This window comes from Mustela nigripes, chromosome 3 (assembly GCF_022355385.1).
Source record: "Mustela nigripes isolate SB6536 chromosome 3, MUSNIG.SB6536, whole genome shotgun sequence".
Classification (NCBI taxonomy): Eukaryota; Metazoa; Chordata; class Mammalia; order Carnivora; family Mustelidae; genus Mustela; species Mustela nigripes.
The window spans coordinates 13,760,840-13,780,799 of NC_081559.1; the positions used below are offsets into that span (position 1 = coordinate 13,760,840).

General features: G+C 39.9%; 1 protein-coding gene and 2 non-coding genes across 3 annotated transcripts in view; all 3 read left to right on the forward strand.

Moving 5' to 3' along the window:
• Positions 1–1,109: 1,109 nt before the first annotated feature.
• The window catches only part of NOP58 (NOP58 ribonucleoprotein), a 30,467-nt gene continuing 11,616 nt past the window's right edge, over positions 1,110–19,960 (forward strand). Inside the window, exons 1-5 of the mRNA XM_059393220.1 lie at positions 1,110–1,375; positions 8,449–8,525; positions 10,478–10,530; positions 14,908–15,029; positions 18,032–18,168. Coding sequence (XP_059249203.1) covers positions 1,331–1,375; positions 8,449–8,525; positions 10,478–10,530; positions 14,908–15,029; positions 18,032–18,168 — 434 coding nt within the window. The 5' untranslated portion in view covers positions 1,110–1,330. The remainder of the gene's footprint in view (positions 1,376–8,448; positions 8,526–10,477; positions 10,531–14,907; positions 15,030–18,031; positions 18,169–19,960) is intronic.
• Positions 9,274–9,362, forward strand: LOC132014805 (small nucleolar RNA SNORD70). The gene has a single exon (XR_009403442.1). It is a non-coding gene; the product is annotated as a small nucleolar RNA SNORD70 (small nucleolar RNA).
• LOC132014806 (small nucleolar RNA SNORD70) lies at positions 10,631–10,717 on the forward strand. Its single transcript, XR_009403443.1, has one exon. It is a non-coding gene; the product is annotated as a small nucleolar RNA SNORD70 (small nucleolar RNA).

Below are 19,960 nucleotides of genomic sequence, written 5' to 3' on the forward strand. Positions count from 1 at the left end.
GCCTTCGGCCCAGGTCATGATCCCAGAGTCCTGGGATCGAGCCCCACATCTGGCTCTCTGATCAGCAGGGAGTCTGCTTCCCTTCCTCTCTCTCTGCCTGCCTCTCTGCCTACTTGTGATCTCTGTCTGTCAAATTAAAAAAAAAAAAAAATCTTAAAAAAAGTAAACTAGACCAAAAAAGATGTATCTTATTAAATGATATGATACCACAAACAGACGCAGGGCTTCCACTTCGCCCACCTACCCTTCTTTTCCCAGTGAAGCCATTTTGGTTTCTTTTGCCTCCCTGACCACGCCGAATCCTACCGGTATAATCAACTATGCTCTGGTCGGTACCCTAGATTCCCCCACCCCTTGATTTTTTTTTTTTCCCCATGTTCATCTTTTCTGTTATTCAGTCCAGGATTTTCATTCCTCTAGATCCTAGGTTTCAGAGCTGCTTGAAAAAAAATCAAGTTACTTAGTATTTCAAAACTTTCAGCAGGTTGCAGCTTAATGTTTACAGACAATCCGCACATAAGGCCTGGGAAGTGAGGAAGGAAACTTCGCTCCCATTGTGGAATAATTGAGGTATTTAAGTCAGTCATTCAAACTGAAAAGTCCCAGAAAAGCCAATTCCACTAAGACTAGGACGTAAAGCCTAAATGTCTACCCTAGGAATCACTGCAGCAAAAATGGGAGAGGCCTTCATATACATGAAAGACATCTGTGCTAAAAACCAGTTTGGCCAGAGAGAAAAGAATCGCCCGCCCTGCTCGCACGTACGGGGATAGTCATGGTGTCATCCTGAGAACCTCACTGCAGGGCAGCGCCATCCAGCGAGTAAAATTAAGGGGCTAGCATTTCCCAAATTTCAGATGCTTTGGGCAAACGCACGAAACAACTCCGCATTTCTCTCATGGTAAAATATATCACATACAGGAATTTTTAAAAATAATAAAAAGCAAAGTTTTTCCCCTTTAGGTTTCCGTACCGCTTAAAAGCACGCTTTGGTCCCTAAGAAATCTCGCGACATTTTCTTCCTTTCTCCTTTTTTCCTCCTCCCCCGTCCCACCCGGTCGGCGGGAACAAACCGGAAGCGACGTCCCGTTACCTGTCGGAAGTGACGTCATACCCCAGAAGCCCTAGAGAAGGAGAAGCGCGTTCCGGCGTTCTGCACACTGTGGAGTTTGGAACGTTTGGACAGCGTGGTCTGGTTCTTCGCGAGAAGGCGTGCGCATTTGTGCGCGGCCTGTTGCGGCCTTGCAGGCCTTGGGGGGCCGAAAGTTTGGTGTGTTTTCGTTGGTACAGAGCCGCGGCGGGCCGCGCAGCCCCCTGACCCGGCCTCACCATGTTGGTGCTATTCGAAACGTCCGTCGGCTACGCCATCTTTAAGGTAAGTTGCAGGTGGAACCGTTGGAGGGGCAAGGCTTGTGCTGGACAGGAGAGGACAAGGAAGGACGAAGGGGAGGACGACACTGCCCAGGGTCGCGTGGGAGCCGTTTTCTCTGAAAATCAGCAGAGGGCTTTGGGCCTGGGAGGCGCGTGTTTCGGTGAACACGTGGCCGCGCCGTTTTGGGCGCCTGGTTCTGTGTTCCGGATTTGGCCGGGTGAGATGGGTGGGCAGGAGGCTTACGGAATTTCACAGGTAAAGGTATGGAGTTTGGGGTTTATTCTGAGTGTTTTTGAGGAATGTTTGAAAGGTTTTAAGCGGAGGAATGACCTGATATAAAGTTGGCTTTTAATGAAGTTGCTCTCCTCTATGGAGAACAGATTACAGGGGCAAGAAAGGAAACAAGAATATTTTTGTATTAATCGAAACAAGATGAAATTGCTTGGATCGAGGTTGGTATGGAGGGAAACAAATACCAATTGGTTGATCAATGGAGAATGTGCGTTTGGGGTTGCATGGGTACCTGATGGTGGGGAAGAGAAAAAACGAAGTTTTGGAGGGGGGCTTCTCCAGGGGAAGATACTAAAAAGGTCCAGTTTGGGCTGTGAAACTTGGGGTATTACTTAGACGTGGAAATGCAATCGTCATTTTAAGTTTCAGGCCTAAGGGAGAAATCCCTGGCCGATGGTAATCAATTTGAGATATGGTTGTCTTAATAGGGAAAGTTTGAAACTTAAAGACTTTATCAGCCCAGAACTGATTGAACCATGGGGCATTCGTGTGGTCGGATGTTATTGAGATGTTCTAAAGGAGGAGATAAACAGTACTATCCATGTGCCAGGCACTCCTCTGAGCTCTACAAATGTAGCAACGAAAAACAGAATTTTCATTTCACTCTCCTAAGGTAAAAATCCTGGATAAAATGTCTGTAGTATGGTTCTTTGCATCAAAAAACTATGTATGTGGTATGAGTGCAGAAAATATGGAATCAGCATTCCAAAATGTTGATTTAGAGGAGCTTTTGACGTTATTTCTTTAAGCTTTTTTCCCCTAGACATTTGAAAATATTTTCCATTTGCACTTGTTACATTACTTACTGTTTTTAAGAGATAAACTAATAAAAGCCGAAAGCTAGCTTTGCTTATTTTTTCTCATTGGGATTGTCTGTAATTGCAGTAGTAGAAATTTTAAGGGACTGTAAAAGGCTTTAGAGCCTGGGAGTGTGTCTGATTTTACTTTCACAAACCAGCTTTTTGCAGTCTTTTCTAAATTTTTTTTTTTTTTTAAGATTTCATTTATTTATTTGACAGACAGAGATCACAAGCAGGCAGAGAGGCAGGCAGAGAGAGAGAGAGGAGGAAGCAGAGGGCCCGATGTGGGGCTGGATCCCAGGACCCCGGATCGTGACCTGAGCGGAAGGCAGAGGCTTTAACCCACTTAGCCTCCCAGGCGCCCCCTTTTCTAAATTCTTAAGTAGAATTCTGCACCTGCAAAATTTTCTTAGCCAACATATTCATATCCATATTTTGAATTAGTGTGTGTGGATGACTTATCCTCTACGTAGATGGTAAGTATACTGTCCAGCACTAAGACAGGGAGGCACAACTGCACAGTCGGTCCACTGGTTGCTGCTGTTGGTAGGAAGGAATTGGCTTAGCAATTGTCTGGTTTTTAAACCTGGGTCATAAAAGATTCAGTTGTGTCTCTTGGTGAATTACTGATTTCTTTTAATGAAGGGTATTCTCCAGAAAATAAGTCTGGAGTATTCTGTCAGTTTTTAATGGTATCCATTGGCAAGTTACTGTTCAAAATTATTGAGTTGTGGTTTATGGGTTAAGCAACGTAATAGAGAAATAACTAAAGGCTTGAATACATTGGTAAAATAATTCGATTCCAAATATTTCAGTTAATAGCAGTTACTAATTGTTAATAATAGAGACATAGAAAATGTTCTGGAATTGGTGGTTGCATAGTTTTCTGAAAATATACTGAAAAGTAAGTTGTACACGTTAGAAGGGTGACTATTATGGTGTATAAATTGTACCTTAAAAATAGATCTCTCGTACAAGGTTATTAGCTCTGTTTCCCATAATCAGAATGCTGGGGTCTAAAACTTGGTTGCATAAAATTTATGCTTTAGTGGGAATGCTTTCAGAAATTTTTAGAACTTTTTTTTTTTTTTTTTAATTTTAGAACTTTTAACCTCAGGCCATAGGAATACATTTTATATCATGATCTAGTGTACATATGTGCACATATACAGAGTGATTTACAAAGAATTAATTTGCTTGTAAAAAATTACTGGATATTAACAAGGTTATATATGAATGCAAAGACAATACTAAATGAACTGTTAATATTTTTAGGGTATTGTAAAAACTCAGCTTATGTCCATTGTATCATGAGGCATCTTTTAGTTTTACTTACCCAGACCTTTTGTGGCTATGCTGCCCAAAATGATTGCCACTGGCTATTTATTTAGCATTTTATGTACATAGCTATTTAGCACTTCTAATTTGGCTAGTAGAGCTGTGGAAATCAATTTTTAGTTTAATTCATTTAAATTTCAGTAGTCCCATTGTGTAGTACAGCCATGTGGTGTAGTATTGTGTTCATTTCCTCACACCTGGAGGAAGAGATTTTTTTAAATGTGTATACCAGAGTTTATGTATTAATAAGATTACTGAGCAGTATTTTTTCCAGCTTCATTTATTGGGTATAGTTTACATACTGTGTAACCCACTATTGTAAATGTGCAGTTTGGTACATTTTAGTAAAATCTGTACAACTGTGCAAGTTGCAATCCAGTTTTAAAATACTTCCTCTTAAAAAGTTACCTCCTGACCATTTGTAGGTCAGTCAGACCCAGCTTTTAGGCAGCTACTTGCTGTATAATTTTGTCATTTTTAAAAATTTCATGTAAATAGAGTAATAGTTTTTTTGTGTCTGGCTTTTTTCACTTAGCTTGCTTTTGAAGCTAATCCATGTTGCATATATCAGTCTGTTCCTTTCTGAGTAATTCGCTTTTGAAACTATTCCAGGTCGTCCTATACAACTCAAGTTTCCTAAAACTTGAGGAGTGACTCTAAAAAGTTAGCATTTTAGCATTGAATGTTTAGATAAAACATAGGAAATCTCAAAGTAAGCAGTTAAGTGAAAATTAAGGACACTTTTTTTTTTTAAGATTTTACTTATTTATTTGACAGACAGAGATCACAAGTAGGCAGAGAGGCAGGCAGAGAGAGGAGGAAGCAAGCTCCCTGCTGAGCAGAGAGCCCGATGCGGGACTCGATCCCAGGACCCTGGGATCATGACCTGAGCCGAAGGCAGAGGCTTTAACCCACTGAGCCACCCAGGCGCCCCTTAAGGACACTTTTGATATAGTGTGCTCTTTCCTCTATAAATTTCATGCGTGTCTGGGATGGAGGAAGATACTCTAAGAATATCTGGCATGCTGTGGATGCATTTGTGTTTGTGTTTTACTCTTTTTTTGAAAAATTTCAAGGAGACAAGTGGTAGATGATAAAGAACCTCCACGTACACCATCACTCAGTTTCAGCAGACCCATTTTGTGGGCCATCTCTCCCCTTCACCTCCCCACATTGTTTGAAGCAAATTGCTGCACATTTAGTTTTATCTATAAATATGTGTCAGGAGTTCACTGTGAAGGTGCGCACACAGGTGTCTTTCTACAGTGTCACCCCCCCCCATGTTAGCTTTATTCAGTTTCAAAGCAAAGTTAGTATGATTATAATGCAGGACTCCAAACATGATGACATTTCACTACCTGCATAACTTGGCTTACACATCACAGCAAAGCTCAACAAACACAACAAACAAGACAACAAGGGGAATTGGAGGTAGGAAGTTAATGCAGTCTTTGACTGCACAGTTGAAATAAGGCCTAGGTCTGGTCCAGGTCACCTCATAGCACTAGTTGCTTATGTTCAGGCAGTGGAGGACCTTTTTTCTTTTTAAGATTTTTATTTATTTGAAAGAGAAAGAGAAGTGCACGCTGGTGAGCCAGGGGAGTGGCAGAGAAGCTGACTCTCCACTGAGCAGAGAGCCCAATGTGGGACCCGATCCCAGGACTCCAGAATCATGACCTGAGCTGAGGGCAGATGCCCAACCACCGAGGCACCTCAGACAATCTATATTTTGTTCAGAGGTCACTTGTGCAGTGTGTCCCATGGCAGCTACCTCTCTGATGTGGTCAGATGTGAGAGGATTAAAAAGGTCTTGTTGAGTTGCTGTGCAGATCTTTGATTTCAAAAGGGATTTATTCAGTCTTGATTAGCAAACCTCTGTTTCTGCTGGTTATAGTTTCTGAGTGGGTCTCAGCCGGTGCTGGTTCGGCAGTATTTGGTCTTAGCTGCAATGCCGTTGGTTGCTTGTGCCACTGCTTGGCAGAAGTTACTGCTTGACAGGAGTGACTCCATTTTGCTCTCTCTAGTATGGACAAGATAAAGACTAGTATTAAAACTAGCAAACGGTAGCTGCTGTACTTAAGATTTTAGTGTCAATAACTACACATTTCTGCTTGGAAGTGGAGATAATTCCATCTTAATCCAAAATGGACTGAAATATGAACTTTACATACAAATGTTTTCAGATTTCTTAGTGTGAAAATGAATGACTAAAATTTGAGGCATATTTTTCAGGAAATGTAGCAGTTATTTCTAATTATATTTTGTTCAGACTGTCTCTTTTGGTAATTTCTCTTAGGTATGTTGTAGCACAATTGGGAGTGCCAAGGTTTTATTTGCCATAACAGTGTCTTTGGAGACCTTTGAGTAGTCATGAATGTTTCCATTACATTTCCTTTGTTACTTTAAGAATGCTGATAATATCTGTTGAATATGCCAATTGTTACCCAAATGTTATCTACAAATATACTTGTTTTTCAACTAGGAAAAAATGTAAATTTTATTCATGAGTCATATCCCCTGTTTGGTACATATCCTTTCAACAGTTCCTGAACTTTGGATATGGTTAGTGGATTCTCTGAATAAACTATTTCCAAAAACCAGTACTGTTCTGTGAACTTCCTTTATCAGAAAATAACTGAATTAATGTTTCAGTGCATTCATGAGGAATGTCTTTGGATTCTAAAGTTTTCAGGATAGGCAAAATAGAACTGTTAGTGGCTTGTAACTTTTAGTATGTGTGAAGATTTTTAGTAAACTCTGCACAACATGGGGCTCTGAGTTCAGAAGTTGCATACTCTGTGGACTGAGCTAGCCAGGTGCCCCAGCTTGTAATTTTTTTTTTTTTTTCAGATTTTATTTATGACAGAGTGATAGCGAGAGGGAACACAAGCACAGGGAAGCTGGAGAGGGAGAAGCAGGCTCCCCGCTGAGCAGGGAGCCCAATACCGGGCTAAAATCGATTTGACTAACTTCTCAAGTTCTGTAAATACATCATTTCAGCTGTGTGTGATTGAATTTAACCAACACAACAGATCCTTAAAATCCTCCAGGTACACTTGCCTGACAGAAATTAAGTGCAACTTGTAGTGTTGTATTCATGCTTTATCACAAAAATAGGTAGTAGACTATAACTGGGCAGTAAATCCTACTGTGTAAATATTCTGTGATAATACAGATTTGGTGAAATGTCTATCAGTATAGGTTTTAATTTTATCAGCTGGAATTTCCCCCCTAAGAAGATATGCATAATATCTACTTGCATCTTACTTCACCAAATTGTTTTTTAAAGATTTTATTTATTTATTTGACAGATCACAAGTAGGCAGCGAGGCAGGCAGTGATCAAAAGTAGACAGAGAGGCAGTTGGGGGGTGTGGGTGCAGGCTCCCTGGCGAGCAGAGAGCCTGATGCGGGGCTTGATCCCAGGACCCGAGATCATGACCTGAGCCAGAGGCAAAGGCTTAACCCACTGAGCCACTCCAGTGCCCCATTTCACCCAATTTAATATGCTCTTATTTTGCACTGCTAATTAAACTTACTCCCATCAATTATAAGGCATCCCAATTTTAAGAATGTTAAATATGGGGAAGTACATTTTAGAATTGATTCTATCCTGTGTAATACTTAGGCAGTTTACTTACTACATTGGGTATTGATTGGAGTATAGGGAAATAAGTATAATTAATTCTTGATTTAAGTGAAATTAATAGACTCTTTTGAAAGCAGTTTGGTAGCATCTGTCAGATGTAAAGTAATGCATTTCCTATGTGATTAATTAACTCCACTTCTAGTAAAATCTGTCTTATAGAAGTACAACATATATACATACAAAACTGTTTTCAGAAGGAGAATACGGAAAATTTAGAAAAACCCTGAACATCTGTAAGGGCATAAGATGATGGTATATTCATACAGTGCAGTTCTAGGTTGTTAAAACCTAGAATGGTGTCCATGTTATGCTAAGTGGTATAGTATGATTCCTAAAGGTATGTGTAAATAAAATGTTGACAGTCAAAAAGCCTTAAAGAATATATATACCTAAATGTTAATGACTTTTTTGTAAAGTGCCCCCCTTTTAATTTTTTTTTTAAGTTTCCTTACAACAGGATCTATCTTAAAATGGATGGTAACTTAGTTTTAGAGAGAACTCCATTAGCAGTAAATAAAACTTATTCCTTATTTCTAGAAAGCAGGCAAAAGAAGTCTTTTTTTTTTTTTTTAAATTAATTAATTAATTAATTTGACACAGAGAGAGAGATCACAAGTAGGCAGAGAGGGAGGAGAAAGCAGGCTCCATCCCAGGACCCTGAGATCTTGACCTGAGCCGAAGGCAGAGGCTTTAACACACTGAGCCACCCAGGTGCCCCAAAAGAAGTCTTTTGATGTTCTGTGAATATGAGACACTTTGTGAAGGGGTTAGTGGTTCCTTCAAAATAGGAAGTTTTCATCAAAGACCTCAGCTGAATTCTATTCAGTTACTCAGTATTAATTTGACCAAAATTTTATGGTGGGTAAGAAAACTTCCTTGTTACTTCAATGAGAAAAATAGCTTCCACACTCATTTTACATATGCAGTTGCACTTGAAGTGTGTAGTTATGTATGCCTAAGTATCCCATTTGAATAAAATTATTTAAATATTTGTTACAGGTTTTGAATGAGAAGAAACTTCAAGAGGTTGATAGTTTGTGGAAAGAATTTGAAACTCCAGAGAAAGCAAATAAAATGTAAGCCATCTTGAAACTAAGAATTTAGCAGTTAACATTTTGTTGGTGTTTGTTAGTGGTGGTGGTGGTGGTTTTAAGATTTTTATTTATTTAGAGAAAGAGAGCCTGTGAGTGGGGGCGGGTAGGAGCGAAGGGAGAAGGGCAAGCAGACTCTGAGCATAGAGCCTGGCGTGGGGCCTGATCCCACAACGCTGAGATCATGACTTGAATGGAAATCAAGAGCCAGATACTTAACTGTCTGAGCCACCCGGGTACCCCTGTTGTTTAATCTCTGTACCCAGTGTGGGACTGGAACCCATGACCCTGAGATCCAAAAGTCGCATGCTCTACTGGCTAGGGGCCCCAAGTGGTGAGATCATTGAATAGTAATGTATCTGTAGATCTCTTACTGACTTGGAGAGAGGTCAGTGGTGTACTGAGGAAACCATGCTTCAGAATGATTGTATCAGGGGATCCCATTTTTGCAGGATTCTTGTTTATATGCTCTTATGCAAGCATAGAGAGAGATGAACTGCTACTTCAGAAAGGTGAAGTGAGGCAGAATAAGATGAAATTACTGCTTTTCCTAAAATCTTTGTATTATTGTTAAGTGTGTATTTAAGGGCCCCCCCCCCCTCCGCTGCCGCCCGGGGTTTTTGTTCATGGCAGGTAAGAAAATCTTCCTTAAAACACCACTATTTTAGGTATAATAGAAGACTAGTTTTTCTTTTTCAAGAGCTGTATGCTTCATTTGGCTGAGTTAACCTGATTCATTGTTGTCAATGATGTATTCTTGTTGGAACTGAATATAAATGATCTAACTCAAATATTCGTCACTACCACTGAGACAACAATGAATTATGAATTAATTGTATATTTCTGTTTCAATATAAAATGGTGTTACCTTGCATATACCCTGCATGGGGGGAAAGGTGGCTAAATAAGGGTAACAGGAATCAGATTTGATGATAAGCTATTTCTTTTCTTTTCTTTTTTCTTTTTCTTTTTTTTTAAAGATTTTATATATTTATTTGACACAGAGAGAGAGAGAGAGAGATCACAAGCAGGCAGAGAAGGGGCAGGGAAGCAGGCTCCCTGCCGAGCAGAGAGCAGACGTTGAGTCCCAGGACCCTGAGATCAGGACCCAAGCTGAAGGCAGAGGCTTAGACCACTGAGCCCCCAGGCGCCCCGATGATAAGCTATTTCTTTTCTTTTCTTTTTTTTTTTTTTTAAGATTTTATTTATTTACTTGAGAGAGAGCATGAACGAGGAGAAGGTCAGAGAGAGAAGCAGACTCCCCATGGAGCTGGGAGCCTGATGCGGGACTCGATCCCAGGACTCCGGGATCATGACCTGAGCCGAAGGCAGTTGTCCAACCAACTGAGCCACCCAGGCGTCCTGATAAGCTATTTCTTAACAGACTTTGTACTAGATGGACAAATCACTGTTGTTGAGATTCCTGACTTAGGAGGAACTTTTTTTTTTTTTTTTAATTTTTTATTTTTTATAAACCTATGTTTTTATCCCCAGGGGTACAGGTCTGTGAATCACCAGGTTTACACACTTCACAGCACTCACCAAAGCACATACCCTCCCCAAGGAGGGACTCTTAATACCTTTTCTAAGGTCTCTTTTCTGTGTGATACAAGGATCTGTGTCCAGCTTTATAAGCAGCAGAGGTTATGTTGAAGCTTCAGCATCTTTCCTGTGGTTGGGTTGTGGTATCAAACCTCTTTGCTGGTCATTTTCCTTCAAAGTCTATAACCTCTGCAGCAGTCCAGACATTACTCACCTAACATTTAGAGATACTGGTTGTTTCAAGAATTTACCTAACTTTGCACCCCGATGCCTAGTGATGGGAAAGTTTATTTTGTTGGTACGTGTTTCGGAAACAATCCAAAACCTTTTTCCTAAATACGTGGCTTCTACCCAATCAATATGCCCTTGTAACTTTTTTCTTTTTTTCCTTCTAGAGTAAAGCTAAAACATTTTGAGAAATTTCAGGATACAGCAGAAGCATTAGCAGGTAAAGTGAAAGACTAGCTTTTTTTGGTTTTGTTTTCAATCTTGTCAGTTGATTATCCTTATCAAAAGATTATTTGCTTCAGTTGCCTGAGTTAACCTTATTCAATGTTGTCAATGATGCATTCTTTCTGGAATTGAATTTAAGTGATATAACTCAAATTCGTCACTACCACTGAGACAACATTGAGTTAGCTTTTTTCACCATAGGGTTTGTTCCTCCCATGTGATGAGAGGTGAGAAGTGGTTAAATTGATCTCCCTGTGGAAACCAACAGCATAATGCTGAAGCACAATTCAGTAAAAGCTGTTCTGCAAGGGACCAAGGTAATGTAGTCAAGTACACAGCTCTCTGATAATTTTAATCCAGAGGTAAAGTTGAGAATAGCTAGGGTTCACAATTGAAGTAATAATAAAGCAGCTCTCTAAAAGTATGTTTTTAGTGCAGCCACCCACATTATTATTAAAAGCTTTAGGAAACCTAGTAGGCTTTTGTATGTATGGTTTGGTTTGGTTTTTAATGCAAAAACTACACCTAGGGTGAAGAGTTAATCCGAAGGGGACATAAGAATGGATGACTCTCAAGGTTTGTTTGTTTGTTTTTTTAACGTTAGGAAAAACAAGAAGACTGGATATATGGATTTTTCAGTTGCTTAAGTTCCATATATCAAATCAGCCAACTGCTTGGCAGTATAATTTGAAAATGTAGGACCATAAGGAAGAATATGGCATATAATTAGGAATTTCAAAGACCCAAATAATTTTGTTCATCAGCCCCAATAAAAGGGTATAATTCTCTTGTAAAAATTAGGAATGTAATTAAACATGCTGGAATATTAATGGGCTGCCCCCAACATTAGCAGTAGGGTAGCTGAAAGAAGACCCAAAAATGGGGCCAATTTTTTAATTTTTAAAAATAGTTCAAATAAATAAATAAAATATAAAAAAATAAAAATAGTTTTAGGACTGCTTTATCGGTTAAGTCAATAATTAAAGCCTCATAGAACCATTAAAGCACAACTATGATAATTTTTGTCTGGAGGTTTTTTATTATTATTATTATTTTAAAATAATCTCTACATCCATCATGGGGCTTGAACTCACGGCCCTAAGATTGAGTCACTTGCTCTTCCAACTGAGCCAGCCAAGCACCCCTGCCTGGAGAATTTTTTAAAAGATCTGTTTATCACAGCTCTAGAATTTTATGGGTAGAATTTGTTAAGACCCCAAGTGAGATTGTGTTTACTCTTCTCCTACTCTGGGGGGCATTATTCACAAAGACTGTGATTTGAACTTCTGCTGGAGTTGTAAAGTGGAGGCATAAAGTGGTCCCAAGTGGCTTCTTTTGAATTCCTTTTTGCATATTATCTCTTTTATCCTTTTTGAGATATTTCTGACATATATTAAATAGATAGATTAAATAAATAGGTATATTAAATAGTCCTTACTAAATAGACCAAATTCTCTCCAGACATGAAGCAGGTTTTTTGCTATTAATAGGTAATGTATTGATCATGTACTTGTTAGGTTTTATACTCATGATTTCAAAAATGTTCCCTGTGGGGTAAATGTTAAACACTATTTATAGGAAAACTGAGGCTCAAGGGATATATCCTTTTCTTCCTGAGCTCTTGATATTCCTGAAAATAAGGTAAGGTAAATGGCCAAATGCCATGCTAGCTGAGAATTTGAAGTCAACTCCAGCCCTCCCCCCATCTACCTTCTGTGAAGGCAGAGACTGTGCTGTTACCATCAAATTCCTGGAGTCTAGCACATAGATATTTTGGGTAAAAGAATGAAAGTAGTGAGCTCTGTCAGGAATCGGCCTTTTCCTATCTATTTTTACCAGAAACTCCAATATCACCGTATTAAGAGAGCAGTCTTTCCTGGGAATTACCTTCCTGCTCCCTGTTACAAAGAAATTTTGATCTAACAGATGCCAAACTGAGTGATTATAGATATTAATCTATAATTTCTATAATTATAGATATTATAGATATAATCTATAGATATAGATATAATCTATAATTATATAGATTATAGATATAATCTATAATTAAAAGCCCATACCCTAAGAAACAGTCTGATGGGTTGTGATATCAAGAATATCTGGCTCAGTCCATAAAGCATGAGACTTCTGGTTTCAGAGTCATGAGTTTAAGCCTCTTGTTGGATGTAGAGCGTACTTAAAAAAAAAAAAAAAGTCTCTGGGGTGCCTGGCTGGCTCAGTGGAAAAGCATGTGACTCTTGATCTCAGAGTCATGAGTTTGAGATATCTTCTTTTTTTTTTTTTTTAAATATTTTATTTATTTATTTGACAGAGAGAGATCACAAGTAGGCAGAGAGGCAGGCAGAGAGAGAGAGAGAGAGAGAGAAGGAAACAGGCTCCCTGCTGAGCAGAAAGCCCGATGCGGGACTTGATCCCAGGACCCTGAGATCATGACCTGACAGAGTCATGAGTTTGAGTGCCAGTTGGCTGTGGAGATTACTTTAATAAATAAACTATTAAAAGATGAAAATAAAAGGTTGATTTTTTTTTTTTTTAAAGATTTTATTTATTTATTTGACAGAGAGAGATTACAAGCAGATGGAGAGGCAGGCAGAGAGAGAGAGGGAAGCAGGCTCCCCGCTGAGCAGAGAGCCCGATGTGGGACTCGATCCCAGGACCCTGAGATCATGACCTGAGCCGAAGGTAGCGGCTTAACCCACTGAACCACCCAGGCGCCCTAAAAGGTTGAATTAAAGATTTTATTTATTTATTTGACAGAGACAGAGAGACGGTGAGAGAGGGAACGTAAGCAAGGGTACGTGAGAGGGAGAAGCAGGCTTCCCACCGAGCAGGGAGCCTGATGTGGGGCTCGATCCCAGGACCCCAGGATCATGTCCACCTGAAGGCAGATACCCAACAGCTGAGCCACCCACACACCCCTTTCCTTAAAGAATTTAAAGCACCTGGGTGGTGCAGCTGGTAACTATACAATTCTTGGTTTCAGCTCAGGTTATGAGATGGAGCTGGCTGGCATCTGTGCAGAGTCTTCTTGCTTTCATATTCTCTCTGAATCTTCCAAAAAAAAAAAAAAATTTACATTGGTCGTAGAAGTTCAGATATGCATTTGTATGGAGAACTTTATTTTCACAGTCTGAATTTTCAAGTTGCAAGTCTTCCAAATACTGTAGAAAATTTTGGTACTATCTCTCTCTCTCTGACAAATAATAAAATTAAAAAAAGAAAAAGAAAAAGAAAAAATTTGGTACCAGCCTACATTTGGATGAAGTGGAAGGATTACTAGGGGATGCCGAAAAGTGGCTAGTAAAGTACAAGACTCAGTTTCCCCTTTACCTTGTCACCATTTCTGGCATCTTTTACTAGAAAGATAGAAACTTAGATAGAAGGGAGTCAGTGTTGTACAATATGGTATATCAAAGGTATAACCTAACAAAGTAGCTTGAGACTCTGCTTCTTAGAATGTGGCAACCTCTGTAAGAGCTGTGTCGTAGCTAGATGATTTTTGTCCTCACCATTCATCTTCCCAGATAATAGATGAAATGGACTTACAACTCAAATGGATGGAGATGTGATCAGGAAGAAAGAGAAGGTACTTGGCTGATTAAGGATTAACTGCCTGGCCTTCGAAATTGGGGCTGACTTCTTCTTGGAAGGCATACTTAAATTCAGCCCAAACTCCGACAGATAGCAGAAGAGATGTTAACCCATGTGGGTCCGGGAGATTCTAAGTGTAGGCCTAAGGAAGGGTGAGAGTTAACAAAGTTGCAGATTTAGAACCTGCCAAAAATGAAAGCAGTCCCAAATGGAATAGCTTGCCTTTGAGTAGTGAGTTCTCCATCACTGGAGGTTTACAAGCAGAGGCCTGATGCCGTATCTGGATCTGGAATTAGCAAAGCCTCCACTCAGGCATGTTTATACTGCAGCAAGACCTTTCAAATGAATACCCTCCTCTTTATCACAGGCTTGACAGGATTTTAGTATATTTCCCAGAGCATCAGGCCAGTCTGTCTACAGTGACACTGGATGGAGAGTGAATCTATTTGTCATTCCAAGATAGGTTGTTTCTAATATTTTATGATTCCAGTTCTGTCTGGATTCAAGAGTAGATTTCATGTGACATAAGGAATGCTGGATCTGCTTTTAACTTCTGGTTCTAGAGCTGAAATGAGAGTGGAAGGTCGGAAGAGACTGGAATGTTTAACTCCTTCACTGTTTCCTACATTTATCATTTCATTTTAGAAGTAGTGTTCAATTCAGAGTTTTTGAAAGGAAATGCTTATTTTCCTTTATTCTTTAAGTTTAAATGAGATCTTGAAGTTCTTAACATTAAAAAAACTTGAGAGTTAACTCTTTTGTTTTTTCTTTTTCCCAAAAGCATTCACAGCTCTGATGGAGGGCAAAATCAATAAGCAGCTGAAGAAAGTTCTGAAGAAAATAGTAAAAGAAGCCCATGAACCCTTGGCTGTAGCTGATGCTAAACTAGGAGGGGTCATAAAGGTAAGTATGTTTTTTGTGCCTGCTCGTCAGACCTCCCCATACAGCATAGAAACTATAAAGCGTAGCCTTTGAATTGAGTTGTTTGTTGTAAGTTCTCATATGTGATCTTTTTTCCCCTGCTACAGAATAATTTATTTCCAATGTGATTATCAGGACAAGATACATACAAGTAATGCCTGTTCATTGTAGAAAATAATTAATAACCCCAAGAAATAATAAAAATTAGCTTTAACCTGGCCACCCAGAGATCTGTTAACACTATGTATATCCTGCCATGTTTTTGTTTAGTCACGTTTCTGTTTCTGAAATTTCAACAGAAATGAGGACATGACATTTCTTTTTAGTGTATGTATTTTATTAGAAAACTTTCTCACAGGGGGTAGAGTCTCTGGAGATGAAAGTGGAAAGACGGGAAAAGTGGGCTCCCAAGCATGAAAAAGCAAAACAGTTTGAAAGCTGGTTATGATAGTTTGATCTTCAGTGGTTATAGTAAATACTGTAGGGACAGTGAGCATACCTCTGATTTTTTAAGTAGGATTTATATTATGTTGTAGGTCTTTTTTTTTTTTTAAATAAAGATTTTATTCATTTATTTGACAGATCACAAGTAGGCAGAGAGGCAGGCAGAGAGGAAGAAGCAGGCTCCCCAGTGAGCAGAGAGCCTGAGATCATGACCTGAGCCAAAGGCAGAGGCTTTAACTCATTGAGCTACCCAGGCGCCCCTGTTGTAGGTCTCAGATAGAAAAATGCTAAGGAGATTTAAGAGGCTGTTTTTTTAGGTCAGGGTTGTGAATTTAAGAAGTTCAGTTAAATTTTTTTTTTTTTTTAGTTCAGCTAAATTTTATTTCTAATTCTCTCTGGTGAGTAATGAAGTTTTCTGTGAGGGTGCAGTCTATCCCCATTCTTTGAACTGCCCATAAGTCTTAGTGTGTAATTTTTTTTTTAAGATTTTTTTAAAAAATTTTTTTGACAGAGCGAGATGCGGTGAGAGAGGGAACACAAGCAGAGGGAATGAGTGGAGAGGGAGACTAAGTGCGGGGCTCAGTCCCAGGACCCTGGGATCATGACCTGAGCCAAAGGCACACACTTGACGACAGCCACCCAGGTGCCCAGTTTGTAATTCTCTGTTAAAAAAAAAAACATTAAATTTTAGGGATGGGGAGCCTACTTCTTGTCCCTCTGCCTGCTGCTCCACCTGCTTCTGCTCTCTCTGTTACAAATAAATAATAAGGTTTTTTTTTTGTTTTTTTTTTTTTTTGTAATATTTTTTATTTATGTGAGAGAGAGTGAGAGAGCATGAGCGGGGAAAATAGACTCCCCGGAGAGCTGGGAGCCTGGTGCGGGACTCGATCCTGGGAGTCCGGGATCATGACCTGAGTGGAAGGTAGTGGCTTAACCAACTGAGCCACTCAGGTGCCCCAAGATCTTTTTTAAATTTTTTTTTTAAATATTTTTATTTATTTATTTGACAGACCACAAGTAGACAGAGAGTCAGGCAGAGAGAGGGGGAGAGCAGGCTCCCCGCTGAGCAGGGAGCCTGATGCGGGGCTCAATCCCAAGACCCTGAGACCATGACCTGAGTTTAAGGCAAAGGCTTAACCCACTGAGCCACCCATGTGCCCCAAGATCTTTTTTTTTAAAAAAGCATTAAATTTGGGGCACCTAGGTGGCTTAGACATAAAGCATCTGCCTTTGGCATAGGTCATGATACCAGGGTCCTGGGATTGAAGCCCGCATCAGACTCCCTACTCTGCAGGAAGCCTACTTCTCCCTCTCTTACTCTTCCTGCTTGTGTTCCCTCTCTCACTGTTGCTCTCTCTGTCAAATAATAAAATCTTTTTTTAAAAGTACTAAATTTTAGCATAATAAATACAGGATGATAAATTGCTAAATGGTGGGATTATAGGTATCTTTAATTTTTATTTTTTAAGATTTTATTTATTCATTTGACTGACAGAGATCACAAGTAGGCAGAGAGGCAGACAGAAAGAGAGGAGGAAGCATGCTCCCTGCTGAGCAGGGAGCCCAGTGCAGGGCTCAATCCCGGGACCCTGGAATCATGGCCCGAGCCAAAGGCAGAGGTTTAACCCACTTAGCAACTCAGGTGCCCCAAATGAAATCTTAAAAAATTCTGTGTATAACTTCAGACTCCCCCAGAAATTTACTACTGAAAGCCTATTGTTGACCAGAAGTCTTATCAATAACGTAAATAGCTGATTAACCCATATTTTGTATATGTGTTAGATACTGTGTTCTTACAATAAAAGCAGGAGAGAAAGATTTTACTTATTTGACACACAGAGATCACAAGTAGACAGAGAGGCAGTCAGAGAGAAGGAGAAACATGCTCCCTGCTGGGCAGAGAGCCCGATGCAGGGGGTCTGTCCCAGGACCCTGAGATCATGAGATCTGCTGAAGGCAGATGCCTAAGTGGTTGAGCCAGCAGGCATCCCCAAAATTGTAATTTCTCTCTCTCTCTCTCTCTTTTTTTTAAGATTTTATTTATTTATTTGTCAGAGAGCCGAACCATCGAGAGCAGCAGGCAGAAGGAGAAGCAGGCTTCCTGCTGAACAAAGAGCCCATTGTGGGACTCCATCCTAGGACCCTGGCATTATGCATGACCTGAAGTGAAGGCAGACGCTTAACTGACTGAGCCACGCAGGCATCCCTATTTCTCTTTTTTTAAAGATTTTCTTTATTTTGGGGGCGCCTGAGTGGCTTAGTCGTTTAAGCATCTGCATCCCAGAGTCCTGAGATCGAGTCATGCATCAGGTTCACTCTCACTGTCTCTCTCTCTGTCAAATAAATAAAATCTTCAGAAAAAAAAAGTTTATTTTGAGAGAGAGAGAGCATGAGTGAGGGGCAGGGACAGAGGGAGAGGCAGACTTCCTGCTGAGCAGGGAACCCAATGGGGGGCTCTATCCCAGGACCCCGTGATCATGACCTGAGTCCCCTAGGTGTACAAAACTTCTATTTCATTAATACAGATGTTCTTCTTATAGGAAAAGCTGAATCTCAGTTGTATCCATAGTCCTGTCGTCAATGAACTTATGAGAGGAATCCGTTCTCAAATGGATGGATTAATCCCTGGTGTAGAACCACGTGAAATGGCAGCTATGTGTCTTGGATTGGCACACAGGTGAGATTTACTGGAAAAGAAAGTCCACTTATTCCTGTTTAGTAAGCAGTTGCGTTGCACTGGTTTAAGCATATTAAAATACTAATTTAATTCTCAATAATCTTTTGAGGAAGGTAGTAGTGGTATCCTCATTTTATAGATGAATCTGATGCCCAGAATCAGTTCACATCGTAAGTAATGAAGCCTGGATTGGAGCCCAGGCAGTCCTCATCGTAGACATTCTCTATCCTTCAAGTGTTGGGCCCCACAACTCTTGGGCTTTCTCTTTTCCCTAATGTCTAACTGAATCATTTGCTGTTCCTCCATCTTTCATCTCCCCAAATCTTCTCATCTGCTGTGGTCTTCTTCTGTCTTTATCTGTTGTTTTATTCCGATTTGTATTGACTTTTTATAGTAAGGCAAAGAGAAACGCATTGACCTATCGTGTTTAACCTGAGGTCCATCAGAACCGCATTTCTGCTGAGCTCTGATATGTTCTGAAAAGCTTGGCATTCTGTGAAATTGCACTAAAATAATAGGGGTTTTTTTTTGTTGTTGTTGTTGTTTTAAGATTTTATTTATTTATTTGACAAAGGGGGCTCGGGAGCAGGCTCCCTGCCAAGCAGAGAGCCTGATGTGGGGCTTGATCCCAGGACCCTAAGATCATGACCTGAGCCGAAGGCGGAGGCTTAACCCACTGAGCCATCCAGGCGCCGCAATAACAGGGTTTTTAAGTGAGAAAAAAATAGGGTTTAAAGGTGGGCTGCTGAGAACTTATGTGACTTTATAACTGGAGCACTATCAGAACTAGTGCTACGTACTAATGCAGTTAGAAAGATGTGTACATTTATATTAAAGGAATAACAAAACAGAGGTCTGTACCTTTGGACAAAAAATAGCAACAATTAACAGAAGGGTTAAAGCTGCTGAGTTACAAAGATGAACAATACACATAAAAATCAATAACTTTGTAATAAGCATTTTTAAGAGCGCACAAGCAGCTAAGCTGAGTCAAGATTCAAGCTTGTGATTAATTGACATTGTATAACAGTAGTGGTTCTCATTCAAGGGCAGTTAAATATCACTTCGAGGACATTTGGCAATGTCTAGAGACATTATTGGCTGTTACAGGTGGGATCAGATCTCTACTAACATCATGGGTAGAGGACAGGAATATTACTAAACATCCACAATTCACAGAATAGGCCCCTACAACAAAGAATTATCAGGTCCACATTGTTAACAGTGCCAAGATTAGGAAAACCTTATGTTTAATATTGTTCTTCCATATCTTTCTGTTTTCAGGTGTTAATGCTACACATTTATTTACCTGCTGGTATCCTTGAAACCCTGTAAACATTGTATATGAACCAGTGTGATTTGTACTACACAGCATTATCCTGTTTGTCTTTCACAAATTAATTCACATTTCAGGAACATGGGTTATAGCAGGACCTATATTCTCTGTTTTAAGATTTTATTTTAGAGAGCAAGCTTGAGTGAGGGGGAGGGGCAGAGGGAGAGTGGCGCAGAGAGCCCTGTGGAGTAGAGAGCCCTTTGTGGGCCTAGATCCCAGAGACCTGGGATTATGACCTGAGCCAAAGGCAGATGCCCAACCAACTGAGCCACCCAGATACCCTTGTATTTTCTTTTTAAGTGTGTATTTCCTAATTTTGCACATTGTATTCTCATTCAACTGGTTTTCCTATGTTGGGAAAATTAATGTAGCTCTGAGGAGAAGGATTTGGGGGTTTTTGTGTTTTTGTTGTTGTTGTTTTGTTTTTGACAGACTCACAGTGAGAGAGGGAACATG